At 37.4% G+C, this 13,661-nt stretch overlaps 3 protein-coding genes across 4 annotated transcripts in view; 2 read left to right on the forward strand and 1 right to left on the reverse strand.

Moving 5' to 3' along the window:
- Positions 1-204: 204 nt before the first annotated feature.
- Positions 205-1,817, forward strand: LOC111464331 (ubiquitin-conjugating enzyme E2 E2-like). The gene is made up of 2 exons (XM_023108493.1): positions 205-931; positions 1,374-1,817. Exons 1-2 carry the CDS (start codon positions 251-253, stop codon positions 1,617-1,619), a joined length of 927 nt encoding a protein of 308 aa, XP_022964261.1. The 5' UTR covers positions 205-250; the 3' UTR covers positions 1,620-1,817.
- Positions 1,818-2,111: 294 nt separating this feature from the next.
- On the reverse strand, positions 2,112-3,837 carry LOC111464330 (ethylene-responsive transcription factor ERF062-like). 2 transcript variants are annotated; one of them, XM_023108492.1, is made up of 2 exons: positions 2,382-3,837; positions 2,112-2,144 (listed from the first exon to the last, which is right to left on the reverse strand). In XM_023108492.1, exons 1-2 carry the CDS (start codon positions 3,560-3,562, stop codon positions 2,132-2,134), a joined length of 1,194 nt encoding a protein of 397 aa, XP_022964260.1. In that variant the 5' UTR covers positions 3,563-3,837; the 3' UTR covers positions 2,112-2,131. The 2 variants fall into 2 exon arrangements, with proteins under 2 accessions (XP_022964260.1, XP_022964258.1); XM_023108490.1 differs by having other exon boundaries at positions 2,136-2,166.
- Positions 3,838-12,436: 8,599 nt separating this feature from the next.
- LOC111464333 (PLASMODESMATA CALLOSE-BINDING PROTEIN 1-like) overlaps positions 12,437-13,661 on the forward strand; it is a 3,457-nt gene continuing 2,232 nt past the window's right edge. Inside the window, exons 1-2 of the mRNA XM_023108495.1 lie at positions 12,437-12,824; positions 12,996-13,029. Of these exons, the coding sequence (XP_022964263.1) occupies positions 12,506-12,824; positions 12,996-13,029 (353 nt within the window). The 5' untranslated portion in view covers positions 12,437-12,505. The remainder of the gene's footprint in view (positions 12,825-12,995; positions 13,030-13,661) is intronic.

Below are 13,661 nucleotides of genomic sequence, written 5' to 3' on the forward strand. Positions count from 1 at the left end.
CATTAATTTTTTAAAAAAAATCTTAAAATAAAAAAATTGATTATATTAGTAATAAAATGCAATGAAAAGTGAAAGCCAATCAAAATAAAACACGTCACCTTTCCCTTGTGGGACCCTTTTGCAGAATTTTCCAATTCGAAGTCAAGTCAGTCAACGTTTATTTCTACCCTTCTTTTCTCCGTTTAAGCCTTTCGGTCTTCTTCTCAATTCCTCCCTTCGCAATTCCGATCGAATCTATCTATCTCCGCCAATGGTTCTTTCCCGTCTCTGCTGTTGCTTCTCTACAAAATCCTCCTCTTCCACCGTCTACACCCGCTTTCACACCCCGCCGCCGCCGCCTCCTGTTCCGATCATCCACGGCGACTACGCCCAGCCAAAGCCTGCGCAGCAACTCCCGATTCCGATCGTCGACGAAGGCTTTAAGCAGCCAGAGGCTTCGCCGCCTCGTGTTCCGATCATCCACGGCGACTACGGCCATCTAAATCCTGCGCAGCAACTGCCGATTCCGATCGTCGACGAAGTCTCTAAACAGCCAGAGGATTCACCGCCTCGTGTTCCGATCATCCACGGCGACTTCGGCCAGCCTATGCCTGCGCAGCATCTGCCGATTCCGACCGGCGACGAAGGCTTTAAACAGCCAGAGGCTTCGCCGCCACGTGCTGGTGGAAATAGCGACGGAGATGGCGGGGACGGGAGTGGCAATGAAGAAAAAACAAGTGCGATGTATCGGATTGAGAACGAGTTGAGAGCGATGAACGAGGCGGCGGCGACGCACTGCAGCTTTGGGCCGGTCGGAGCGGATATTTTACGGTGCGAAGGGATTGTGATTGGGCCGGCCTTTTCTTGCTATGACGGCGGTATTTTTCACCTTTCCATTCAATTTCCCTCCAACTACCCCTTGAGCCCTCCCTTAATCAAGTTTCTTACCAAGGTTTGTTATGTCTATTCTCGTCATTTTACATTTCTTATTTTTCTTATATTTTCTGAATTTTTCCATAATTTTAACTCATCTAAATTCTTATAATTTCAATTAAATCTTTAAAATAATTAATCTAAAATTTATGAATCGTAGAATTTTCGAATAAATTTTTGTGTCTAATAAGCTAATGAAATAATTAATCTATTAGAATTCTCCATATGGTATTGGTGTTCGGAGATAAAAAAAATCTCGAGCTAGACTTCTGAGATTATACCATCAACTGAAGACCTATTTCGCGAGTCGACTTTTTGAAGTTGAAAACATAACGAATAAATTCTTTTGCTGTTTCTTATATGAAAGCAACCCGACATTCCAAACTTAAATTCAGCTCAAAATTTGGGTAATTTTTCATTCCAAAAATTTGAACGAACTCTATTTGTGTTTGATTGAACAGATCTTCCATCCAAACATAGAAGAAGATGGAACCATTTTGATCGATATATTGACGGACAATTGGTCTCCAGCATTGACCATTGAAACACTAATGCTTTCCATATGCTCAATTCTATCGAACCCAGAGCCTGATGAAGGCTCCATTAATGAAGCTTCAAGAATGTTCCTCAATAATTGGCTCAATTACACTAAGATTGCTAGAGAATGGACCAAGCAATATGCAATGGGAAACCCACCTCCTCCCTAACACCGATCCCTTCTATAAGACCTTGTATTTGATTGCGTCGACAAACTTAAATTGTGTCGATTCGATTCAATCTGAGTTAATGGGTTCTTGTATTTTAGGTCGAATAAGGTAGCTCAGCTTGTAAGTCACTCTAATGTATCGATGCATACGTGTTTTATATAGTTTGAATTTTAAGCTAATTAGTGTATCAATTGAAAATTTAGACTGTGATACCTAAGTAAATGAGGGTACATGAACACAAATGCTACGTCTGAATAAGAGTGATTCCAAGGATAAGAATGCTTCGTTCCCTTCAGGGCCAGCGTCTTTGCTAGCACACCGCTTCGTGTCCAGTCTCCTTCGGAGCTCAATCTCCTCGCTGGCACATTACCTTGTGTCCACCCCTTCAGGGCTCAGCCTCCTCGCTGACACATTACCTTGTGTCCACCCCTTTTGGGGCTCAGCCTCCTCGCTGGCACCTTACCTTGTGTCCACCCCTTTTGGGGCTCAACCTCCTCGTTGCCACTCAAGGTTTATAAAACACGTCTGTTAAGAGAGGTTTCCACACCTTCATAAAAAAAAAAAAAATTTGTTCTCCTCTCCGATCCGGTTTCAAAAATTTATAGGAAAAAAAAAAGTTCCTCCAAATAAATCATTTAGAAATCAAAAAAATCGAAGAACAGAAGAAGAAGATTGCATATGATTCCTATAGAGTAGAGAAGAACAGTGAAAGAAATAATAAAAACCAAAAGGGATAGAGAAAATTATGAATCAGAAACTAACAGAGCATCCCAAATCGTATCCATGTCCAAAGATGGCGTTGTGCTGAGTTGAAGATGTTGTTCAATTTCAAATATTTCATCCGGGTTTCTCTTCAACTCCCCTGTTTCAGATCCGCCATTGTTGCTGCCGCTCCCCGACATGTTTTCCGGCGAAATCCTCGTCGGATTCTGGCTCAAGTTCGATCTCTTCTCTGAAGAAGATGAATCAATGGTGGGTATGGTGGTAGTCGCGGCGATGGTAGAGGTGGCAGTCTTTTTTCTACTGGTGTTCTCTTGACTGATCGTTTTCAACTTCGCTTCCAGCAGCGCCGCCGTGGTTCGGTTGAGAGAGTTGGATTTCAGACGGTGTTTTTGGTCGGGGAAATTTAAATGTGCAAATTCCCCTCTCAGCATATAGGCGGCGGTGTCATAAGCGATGGCGGCTTCGACGGCGGTGTCGAATGTCCCGAGCCAGACTCTCGTCCGGTTTCTTGGAAGTCGAATCTCCGCCACCCATTTCCCCCAGTGCCGCTGCCGGACGCCTCTAAACAACTTCCCAACCGCCGTCGCCGTCGACTCTGTTTTGTGATTCCCCTGTTTTCTCCCACTCTGTTTCATCAGCTGCGTCTTCGTCGTTCCCAGCCAGAAATCGCTGTAATTTCTCGACGACACAGCAGCAATGGCGGCTGCTTGGCTCTGATTCTGATTGTTCTTCAGCCATTGGAGCCCATTTTGAGCTTGAATTTGAAATGGGTTTCGAGGGGACGGATCAACAATGGCGGATCCTTGAAGAAACAGAGTCAAATTTGTTGAATCTGTTCGAGATTGAAACAGAGTCGGAGAAGCCTCCAAGAAATTCACAGGAACAAACCCATCTCCATCTGGGTGAAGATTACTTTCAAACTTTCGAATTCCTCGAAAGTTTTCGATCAGATTCCCACCAGAAATCTCAGATTTTTCGCTCGAAAACAGTCGAAAAGACGACGAAGAAGAAGAAGAAGAAGATGGGGATTTCGATTGATCATTACCATTAGAATCACCATTTTCAGAGCACGAAGCTCGAGCTATGGAGCTCCAGAGAATTGGATCGCCATGAAAGTAATATCCAGAGACGAATTCTTCAAAAGAAGACGAAGAAGATGATGAAATATCCTTAGGAATGATGTTTTTGAGTTCTTCCATCAAAGGGAATTGATCCGCCATTGTTGAAACCAGCAAAGAAGAGAGAAAGAAAAAGAAAAAGAAGGGGAAATACAGCAAACTGAAGGCATTAATTATGCCTTATACATATAAACAAGAAAACAGAGAGAGAAACAGAGATACACAGAAACTGCGAAGGGTATCTACTTTTTGTTCATAATAAAGTTATCATCCGACTCAGATTTGTATTTTCTTTGGGCTTTTCATCAAAAGAATAATCTCATTCCATTTGCTTCCACTAACTCGTTTCGTGCAACCCATTTCTCTGTTGCTTCTTGTTCTTATGGTTTTCCAATCAGAGACTGACAGCTCAGCCCTGTTTTTTTTCTTGATCTTATTGGTTGTCCAATCAGAGAGTGACATCTCAGCTCTGTTATGCTTACGTGTCAGTTAGGGTTGGATGGATGGATGTCCTCCATGAAAGTAACTAAAAGAACCTCAAAGGTTGAGCTTTTATGGAAGAACTTAGAGTTTTGCTCTTTAGTCACTTACCCATGCGTGAAAGTTTCCACTTTTTTTTGCTTTTTTGTTAAATTAATGGTACCTCGTTCCTTCTCTAATCAAAGTGGGACCTTCCAGTCTACCTCGTTCCCTTTTCTAATCAATATGGGACTCCCCAATCCACCTTCTTCGAGGTCCAGCATTCTTGTTGGCACACTGTCTCATGTCCACCCCCTTCGGGACTCATTCTCCATTGGCACATCGCCCCATGTCTGGGTCTTGTACCATTTGTAACCGTCCAAATCCACTGTTAGCAGATATTGTCTATTTAGGTTCTTCCCTCTTCGATTTTTCCTCAAGGTTTTTATAACACGTTTGCTGGGGAGTAGTTTTCACACTCTTATAAAAGGATGCTTCGTTCTCCTCCCTAACCGTGTGAGATCTCACGCTTAAGCAACAGATACAACGTCAGCACTCATTTGAAAACATTATTATGAGGAAATGATTGGAGGGTTTTGTGAATAAACAAATGGGAGAACTAAGAACTCATTGGGTTAACTTCATTAAGGGTGTCTTTTGAGATGGGTTTTGGGGCACTCAAAGCTCCAAAATTTGAGCTTGAAATGATTAGAAGTGTCCCTTTTTGAGCCCTTTTAAGCTAACTTATTGGCTTTGATCAATGCCATTTGAAGCTTACTAAATGAAAATGAAAGAATTTGAAAGAAAAAAGAGAACCCATTTGGAAGAACTTGATGAATATATAATTGAGTTAGCACATGCATCAAGCTAAGCTACCTCTCTTGTGTAATATAATACAACATTTGAAGCCAAAAACACATGGCCATCTTCTTCCATTGCTTTTGCTTTTGCCCTTATTCTTTTATTCCTTCAACGTTTTCATGGACCACTCCTACAACGAACCTGATTAAGGTCGGATTAAATAATAGGAAAACGACACGCTTTAAAACTACCCGTCTTTGTCAAGAACAACTAGATCGTTTTAATTAACATTATCTAAATCTAACTCAACTAGATCGGGTTGGAACTAGCTTAATTGTTTTCAAGAGATATCCGCTATGATTAGGTTGGTAGTTAGGAGAGGACAACAATTAAGAAAGAGCATCATGGGTTCCAATTAAGGACATATAGAGCTTTCCAAAATGGACCATTTTGGACAATGTTTCATAAAAAAGATGGCTTGGTTTTGTTCCTTAAGCTACTAGAATAATGTCAACATAACCAATAATTCTTGAGGGGACTGAGAGCTAAAGATTCATATTGTGACACTCGAGTAAAGGAGATGTACATGAATGAATCGAGACCACATCTAAATGAGAGCGATCGTTAGGATAGGAGGACTAAAAAAGATTTAAAAGAATGGAAAGTTATTAATCATACCAACAACGGAACCTTCCTTTCCGTGGCTCAATTATAGAAACGACAAGGTTAAGCGTGTTTTTCTTTGAGCAATTCTGTAACAGCCCAAGCCCACCGCTAGCAGATATTGTCCTCTTTCGGCTTTTATGTATCATTGTCAGCCTCACGGTTTTAAAACGCTTATGTTAGGGAGATGTTTGTACACCCTTATAAGAAATACTTCGTTCCCCTCTCCAATTGATGTAAAATCTCACAATCCACTTCCTTCGAGACCCAGTGCTGATGCAAGAAACATATGAGTAAGGATAAAGCATACGGAAAGAACTTGTGTTGGCATGTGAGAATAGTTTTCACTCTTGGAAGCAAGAGATGCAGGAGAATGTTGGGACTATCAGGTACAGAATCCAGATTCTAAATTCTGGGTATGCATCGTTACACAAACAATTATCTTCTCGACATACATTTGAGTAATCCCGAGGGCTAATCTATCGAGAAAACACGCACAAACATTTGTACGAAAGTTAAAATCATACGACAATTCAAATTAAAGGCAAGAAAAGAAGAGCACAAAACAAAAACAAGATGAAAAGTAAAGAGTAAAAAGAGATGTAAGTGCTATCACAAGGAATAGAATCCATCTTTAGAATCTTTACATTATCTATGAATCCAAATTAAAACATTTCCACACACTCATATTGTCGTTTTTAGCTCAAAAAACCAAACTTTTTTACATTTTCAAACATCTAAAGTGACAATCTTTTTTCAAAAAGAATCTTATTTCTTCCAAAATGTCCCAAAACAGCATCTGGGTAAGCCTCAAAACATGACAAAGAAGAGGTACAAAGTGATATATATATATATATATATATAGCAAATTCCATTGAAATTAGACTTGAGAAAGCAGCAAAAGGCCAAGAATTTGAAGATAAATTAGAAAAGCTTATCCCTTTGCTTTGAAAACAAATGAAAGCTCGTGGATTCCAATAGCCTATAGCTAACCAAACCCATCATCACTTCCACTCCCACCTAACTAACAAGCAAAGGATATGAAGGTGGAAAGAATTCAAAAAAGTTCAAATTAAGTATATTTTAATCTATTAGGGTTTCGGGTTTCAATCCTTTCTTTGAGTGTTCGAGTTAGTTTACGGGCATTTCAACTTCTCATGGAACAATTATTTGACCCTACTACACATTTTTATTACTTGTTTCAATCGAAAATTTAATTTATGAAAATGTTTCATTTTGTTTTAAAATTGTGTCGAGATATACTGAAAATACACATCAAATTTGTACCACTAACTATTAAGAAGTATGCAAATTTTTTAATGCACATTCAATAGTTATTAAGAGACAATTATATGATGTCGGTTCAGTGAATACTTTTTTTCAAGTATGGACCCTGAATAACCTGAATATGTATATAAGCGTTAAGTATTTGAATGAAGTTTTAAAATGAATATTTTTATATAATATGATAATTTAGAAGCTAAAAGTTAAAAAGTTGAAAGAGGGGTAGGGATTAGAATATATAAAAAATGGTAAGAACAGTTGAGGATTTAATTAAATGAATGTTAAGCATTTGTTTAAGTTATCTTGTTGTGATTAATTAGGTTTAATGGGGATCGGAGAACAACAGCCTTTATTTGGTCAATAATTTATATTTTTTCAATAAATGTGTGGCCCGCTGAATATATATACGATGGTCCTAGTATTTTTTGTCTATCCCCATAAATCATCACAAATCATTTCAACATGTTTTATTCTCATTCACGTGCATTTCAAAAAAATTCTTAAGAGACCGTCCGGCATAAAATTTCTCTAAAACCATAAAGTTTTTATGACTGAGCCACAAAAAAGAAAGAGGCACAAGTTAGTATACGTAATAACTTACATTTATTTTAAACATTTCTTCGTCATTCTATTCTCAAAATAACTCTTATGCAGATGTAGTCCCAACTCATGGTGTCGCGATTCTCGTTTTAAACTGTGATAACAACAATGCAACTAACCATTTTAAATATATATATATATGATAATATAATGATTAGTTGTATTCTTTCCCCCTTTTCTTAATACATAAATTAATTATTAAACAACTCCCATGAATAAATTTTTAAAATTTGAATCTTAATATCCTAAACTTTTGTCTTCTCGTTGATTAAATATTCATTTTTTAAAACAAAAATAATTCACACAGAAGTGCCTCTAACATGCTTATTTTTATTCATAAAATGGTTTACGTGCTAGGAAAATAATATGATTATATTTATTGATATGACATAATATCAATAAATAACTTGAAATTTTTGGTAAGGTTAATAAAAATAAGAATGTAAGCTCAATCAATCAAAAGCAAAAGAACAAACGGTTCGAACTAATGTTGTTTTGAAATGCAATGAGTTCAATAAATAACAATAATAAAATAGATAAGAGCATATAGTGAAATTTGTAAGATATAAAAGACTATTGGTTCTCCTCTCCAACTGATGTAGGATCTCACAATCCACCCTCGTATGGGGCCCAACGTCCTTGCTAGCACACCACCTTGTGTACACCCCCCTTCGAGGCTCAACCTCCTCACGGACACATCGCCCAGTGTCTAGCTCTGATACTATTTGTAACCGCCCAAGCTCACCGCTAGCAAATATTGTCCTCATTGGACTTTCACTTTTTTAGAGGGAAAGCGGTGGACTTGGGGGCCGTTCCATGTTCCTTTCTCTTCTCAATCTCTCTATTTCTATACAAAATTATACCAATATCTCAGAAATTCCCACAAACCAAACGATATTTCCTAAAGTCATTTCAGGACTTACCCTTTTCCTATGTCAGGCATATATTCTCTAAGGGCTTGCCACAAGCATCTCCTTCAGTGTAAGCAGATATTTTATCCAGACACTCACTTCTTAACTTCATGGCTGTCTGTTAAAGCTTGACACATGATGGTACAGTTTTTTAGATAACCACGCTCAAGAGTCAAGAGCATACAAAAGAACAAGTTTGAACAAAGAAGTCTGAATCTAACTACAGAAAAAGGACCCTAATCCAAAATAAAACAGTTTAAATTGACCCAACCACTGCCAATAATGATGACTAATAGAACTTTAGCCCATAAGCACATCCTAGAAGTTGCTACATAATAGCACATAAACCGTACATGGATGCATAACCATCCAAACATTGCATTTAAGAAGTGTTGGCAATGAAGACACTGACATAGGATTGAAGACACTAGTAGCCTATGACTTCACCCACCTTGACACTGTTAACACTTTGGTACCGTTTCGGTTGGGAAAACTATTACGTCGTTCATTAGACAATGCTATCTCCTCCCATTCCCTTTTTAATTGGGTTACTACCAGCCAAAACTTGCTACATGCTACTTTCCCGGCACATCAGAAGCTGAAAGTAAGGGTAGGACTCTAATTCTACATTCCTTTCCTTCATAATGGTGTTTGAAAAACAATGATACAGACAAAGAATGAGAAGAAAGATTCGCGAGGAAAAAATACTTTCCCGGCACATCTGAAGCTGAAAGTAAAGGTAGGACTCTAATTCTACATTCCTTTCCTTCATAATGGTGTTTGAAAAACAATGATATAGACAAAGAATGAGAAGAAAGATTCGTGAGGAAAAAATACTTTCCCGGCACATCTGAAGCTGAAAGTAAAGTTAGGACTCTAATTCTACATTCCTTTCTAAACAATTCCAAGATGAACAGAGACAGGGAGATAAAGTATGACTTTCAAACAGAACACCAGAAGGTTAGTATCTGTTAATGCTGTTATGTATATCTTTAGATGAATATCATTGTAAATGTAACTAGATTGCTTATTCAAGTAATCGTGGATGTTCTTGCCTAGCACCGTTCCCCAAGTTTTTTTTCATAAGATTGAGGAAAAAGGGTTTTGGTTCCAAGTGGATAATCTATGTAAGGAATTTTGATCAAGATTGATGAATTTCTCTTTTCTTGTCCTTGGTAAACCTAAAGGCGAAGTTTGCTTCCAGGAACATTTGGTTGAGGATACTTTATATCCATTCCTTCACCTTTTGGTTGTTAATATTTGTCCTTGGCAAGATTGTTTCCTAGGGTATAAGACGTAGAAGATATTCTATGGAGGAAAAGAAAGTGTTCATGCTACCCATCTTCACATTGCTAATGAGGCTATCTTCTTCAGCTTAATGGAGGATTGCCTTTTTTGATCTCAAACATATCTTACAGGTCTTTGAATTCATTTCAGGTTTTTAAACCAACACACAAAACTGTAATGTAGTTGGGGAAGTATGTGGTCAAGGTAAACTAGCCAGGTGGCCTTCTTTGGTAGGGTGTGAGATCTCTTGCCTGCCTAAGTCTATATCTAGGCCTTCCATTCAGTCATAATCTGAGGACTGACATCTTATTTGTTCCAAGATGCAATGGGTTGAACAACATTTATTTACTAAGACAAGACATTTTTTTCTAGGTTTTTTGTTACAGGGGCACTCTTTTTGATCCAATGTTTCTTTGATGGGATTCTAATTCAGTTTATTCATTTCTTCAGGATTTGATCCTCAGTTTTCCACAAGTTGGAGCATATTATGAGAGGTTTTTTGTTGGCAAAGAGTACCTGAAGATGAATGGGGTGGTTCTCATTTGATTTAGTGGGAGGTCATTTCCAAAAAGATGTGAGTTGCAAGTTGAGCATAGGAATTTTATCGCACGAGAATTTTGTACGTTTCGACCAATGAATTGTGAAGGTACCCCTTTAGAGGCTGAAACATTGTGGCATAGGATTTAGAACCTGAAGTATGGTAAAATGGCTAGTCATTTTGTCGGCTATATTCTGGACACACAGTTGGAAAGGAACAAGAGGGGAGAGACGTGGGATCTGGCCCATTTCAATGCCTCTCTCTAGGCGTCAACAACTAAATTATTAACAATTGAAACCTCCTTTTGTAATTTTGTCTTGTGTTAATGCAAAGGAACAAAAGGATTTATCATTCTAATGAAAATTGTAACTAAAGAAGTCAAATGATAGAACCATACGATTTCATTTCTTTTGTTCATGAAGATCTGTGTTAGATCAGATCATAATTGAGAAACTTTTCATCTAGATCCAATCTCCAGGAAATCAAGCATTAACAACATAATCAGCTCAACACAACATATCAAGAGAGCTTCTCCAATTAACGTTGACAGCATAATACATATCCATTCACATCATTTAGACATACAGAGGTTGTTTCCCCAATATCAAACAGTCTTAAGAAATCCACGAGATCTCAGCGTTCCAACAAGAACAAAGTTAAAAATCGACATAGTTCACGGCGATTTACTTTTTATTGCTACTTTTACCTCCGGACGAATTATCTCCCCCTGATGCCTGAGCCGCCTTCTTCGCCGCCTTCTCCTGTAGAGCCTTCGCATCCCTAACCATAAGAAGAAGAAAAATCAATCAATCAATCAATCAAACAAACAAACACATAATAATGAAACTGGAAGAAATAAGATAAACGAACCTTTCACGGCGCTGCTCGTGGGTCAAACCATCATCCTTAGATTTGCCCTTGCCAGCGTTACGAGCCTGAGCCCTCTCTCGGTCCTTCTCCCTCTGATTTCCGCGTAGAGATCTGAGTCAAGGCAAACAAACTTGAACGAAGAAAAATCTCCAAAATCAATTAATCGAAACACCAAAAAATCCTCAATTCGTAGAGATCCGAACTCAAAAAACAAGAAAACAGCATCAGAAAACGAGGAATTAAAGATTGAGAAGGATATGAGTCATTTGTTGAAGTTGGAAGTGGCTGATAAAATTTATGAAACTGATAGAGATTGGCAGCCAGAGAAACTATCTCTACAATAGAGAGTCAACCGCGGGCATAGAAGAACAGAGGAACCCGAGACTATACCACGCCTATTTATATTTGGTTCAGAGAATATTTCGGCTAATCTTGTATTTTTTTTTTTTTTACATAGAATTTAAATTTAAATAAATATTACAGTTTTATTTTAAACGTCACTAAATTCGAAGGAAATTCAAATTTATGAGTTTCAGTGAAATTTATTTAATGATCATTTGTTGAATTTATTTTTTTGTTAGACTTAAATTTCCTTTGAAATTAGTGCATATAAAAATAATTACTTTTGGTTAATTAGTTAAAATTTTGACCGTAAAAGTCTTTTTACTATCTAACATTTTAAGACCCATGCAAAAGGATGAAAACCGTTTTTTTTGGTTTTGTTTTATTTAAAATTTTCATGGTGTAGGCTATTATAAGACAACTATATTAGGTGCCTTACCTAAATATATGGATGTCCGAGATACTCGGACGATAAAGTTGATTCATGAGTTGATGCTCGATAAGCATGTATGAGTGACCACCAGATGTCACTAACATTTTAAAACTTGGACTGACATCATGAAATGCATGCCATGTTGTTGGGAATCATGATGACTAGATGAGATGCAATATTACATTCAGAGGACCTAGCTTAGAGTAGAGATGTCCACTGGGAAGCCTTCCCCGTCCCATCCCAGCAATTTTCTATATTATTTTAGTGAGGATCGGGGCGTAGATCCTACACAGAGAATTGACAAGGATTTGATTCCCTGATGTTCGGGATGTCCCGATGAGATGAGCGACACGCGGGCTCGTTCTCGATGGCATGATCGAACGAGTTGTGATGACTGATGAGATTTCAAGACTCGAGATGGGGATCGAGACAACAAGATGAGATACGACGTTGCATTGAAAGACCTTGGCCCGAACAGAGGCAAGGTCGAGCCCAATGACTTGGCTTGGTGTAGAAGCAAGTCGAATGTGTCACAGACGATTGAACATGCGCGCGCAGGTGGTGTGTGTGGTTGAACAAGCTTAGATTCCGCACAAGCGATATTCGATTGGTGAAGACAAACCTCGTTTAAGGTTTGACGAAACCACAAAGACGGAGCGAAAAATATAGATGGAGTTTAATTCTCCTTAAGGCTAGTTGTGAGCGTGTCAAAATCACGACACCGCACAGTAAAAAATGTAGGACCGTGACAGGATATCGACAACAATTGAAAAAGGATGAAAGTACAGTTGTCAGTGTCTTGTCTTTCCTCCAAGAAGACATTGTGTCCCGAACCCCTCTTTCTGCCCTCTTCCCCAATGGCCACGCTTTTTCTCTCCCACTCCTTCCTCCTCCTTCTCATCGGAGCCACCACCACCACCACCTCCGCCATTTCCAGCGAGTATTGGTGCGTGGCTCGCAGCGACGTCAGCGACGAGGCGCTACAGACGGCGCTGAACTATGCCTGCGCCACCGGCGCCGATTGCACTCCTATTCTGCCGAACGGCCTGTGCTTCCTCCCCAACACCATCCAGGCCCACGCCTCATACGCCTTCAACAGCTTCTTCCAGCGCAAGGCCATGGCTCCTGGCTCCTGTAACTTCGCCGGCTCCGCCACCATCGCCCACTCCAACCCCAGTCCGTCCCCTTCCATTTCTTTTTTTTATTTTTTATGGAAATTATATTTTTTTTAATTCTAACAAAAAAAAAAAATAATATATATATATATATATATATAATAATGTTTATTTTGATTAATATATGGTTAAACTTTAGGTTTAATTATGTGACATTGTTTGTTTTGTGCAGGTTATGGATCTTGTGTTTATCCATCTTCTATCAGGTAATGCTAATTTTTTTTTTCAATTTTTTAAATGAAATATTAGGTTTTATTTATTTATTTATATTATTATAATTTATTAAAATATGAATTAGAAAAACTACCCTTTATTTTATTCTAATTATTGCTGGAGATTTCTTCATGTTCAAGTAAATGGGTTCTCTTATCTGGGAGAATATTTTATTTTCTTTATTTTAAATTTTAAACATTTCTTTAAAATATAATTAAAAAATAAAATTATAATGGAGAGTTTCATTATAAAAATCTTGAACTTAAATTAAAATTTTAGTGCCCTAAATTTTAAAAAATATATAACAATTCTTTTAATTTTTTATAAATTTTAATATTGTTTAAATGATAATTTAAATTATAATTTTGAGTTTAATTTTTTTTTTTACATAAAAAGTAGAATCCTAAAATGAATATTAAATGGTGTCGAACATTTAATTTTTATTTAGATATAAAATCAAAAAATTAAAATTTAAAAATATATTAGATATTTTAAAAAAAACTAAATTAAAACGAATTCTTAATAATTAAATAGGGTGAAATAAATATATATATATATATATATATATATATATATATATATATATATATATATATATATATATATATATATATATATATATAAT

This window comes from Cucurbita moschata, unplaced genomic scaffold (assembly GCF_002738365.1).
Source record: "Cucurbita moschata cultivar Rifu unplaced genomic scaffold, Cmos_1.0 Cmo_Scf00030, whole genome shotgun sequence".
In the NCBI taxonomy this organism is placed as follows: Eukaryota; Viridiplantae; Streptophyta; class Magnoliopsida; order Cucurbitales; family Cucurbitaceae; genus Cucurbita; species Cucurbita moschata.

What these genes read in the sequence shown, in the direction of transcription:
- LOC111464331 (XM_023108493.1), top strand. Translation starts at nt 251, where the DNA reads ATGGTTCTTTCCCGTCTCTGCTGTTGCTTCTCTACAAAATCCTCCTCT. An exon ending in TAATCAAGTTTCTTACCAAG is followed by an intron (nt 932 to 1,373) that starts GTTTGTTATGTC and finishes TTGATTGAACAG; the next exon opens with ATCTTCCATCCAAACATAGA.
- LOC111464330 (XM_023108490.1), bottom strand. Translation starts at nt 3,562, where the DNA reads ATGGCGGATCAATTCCCTTTGATGGAAGAACTCAAAAACATCATTCCT.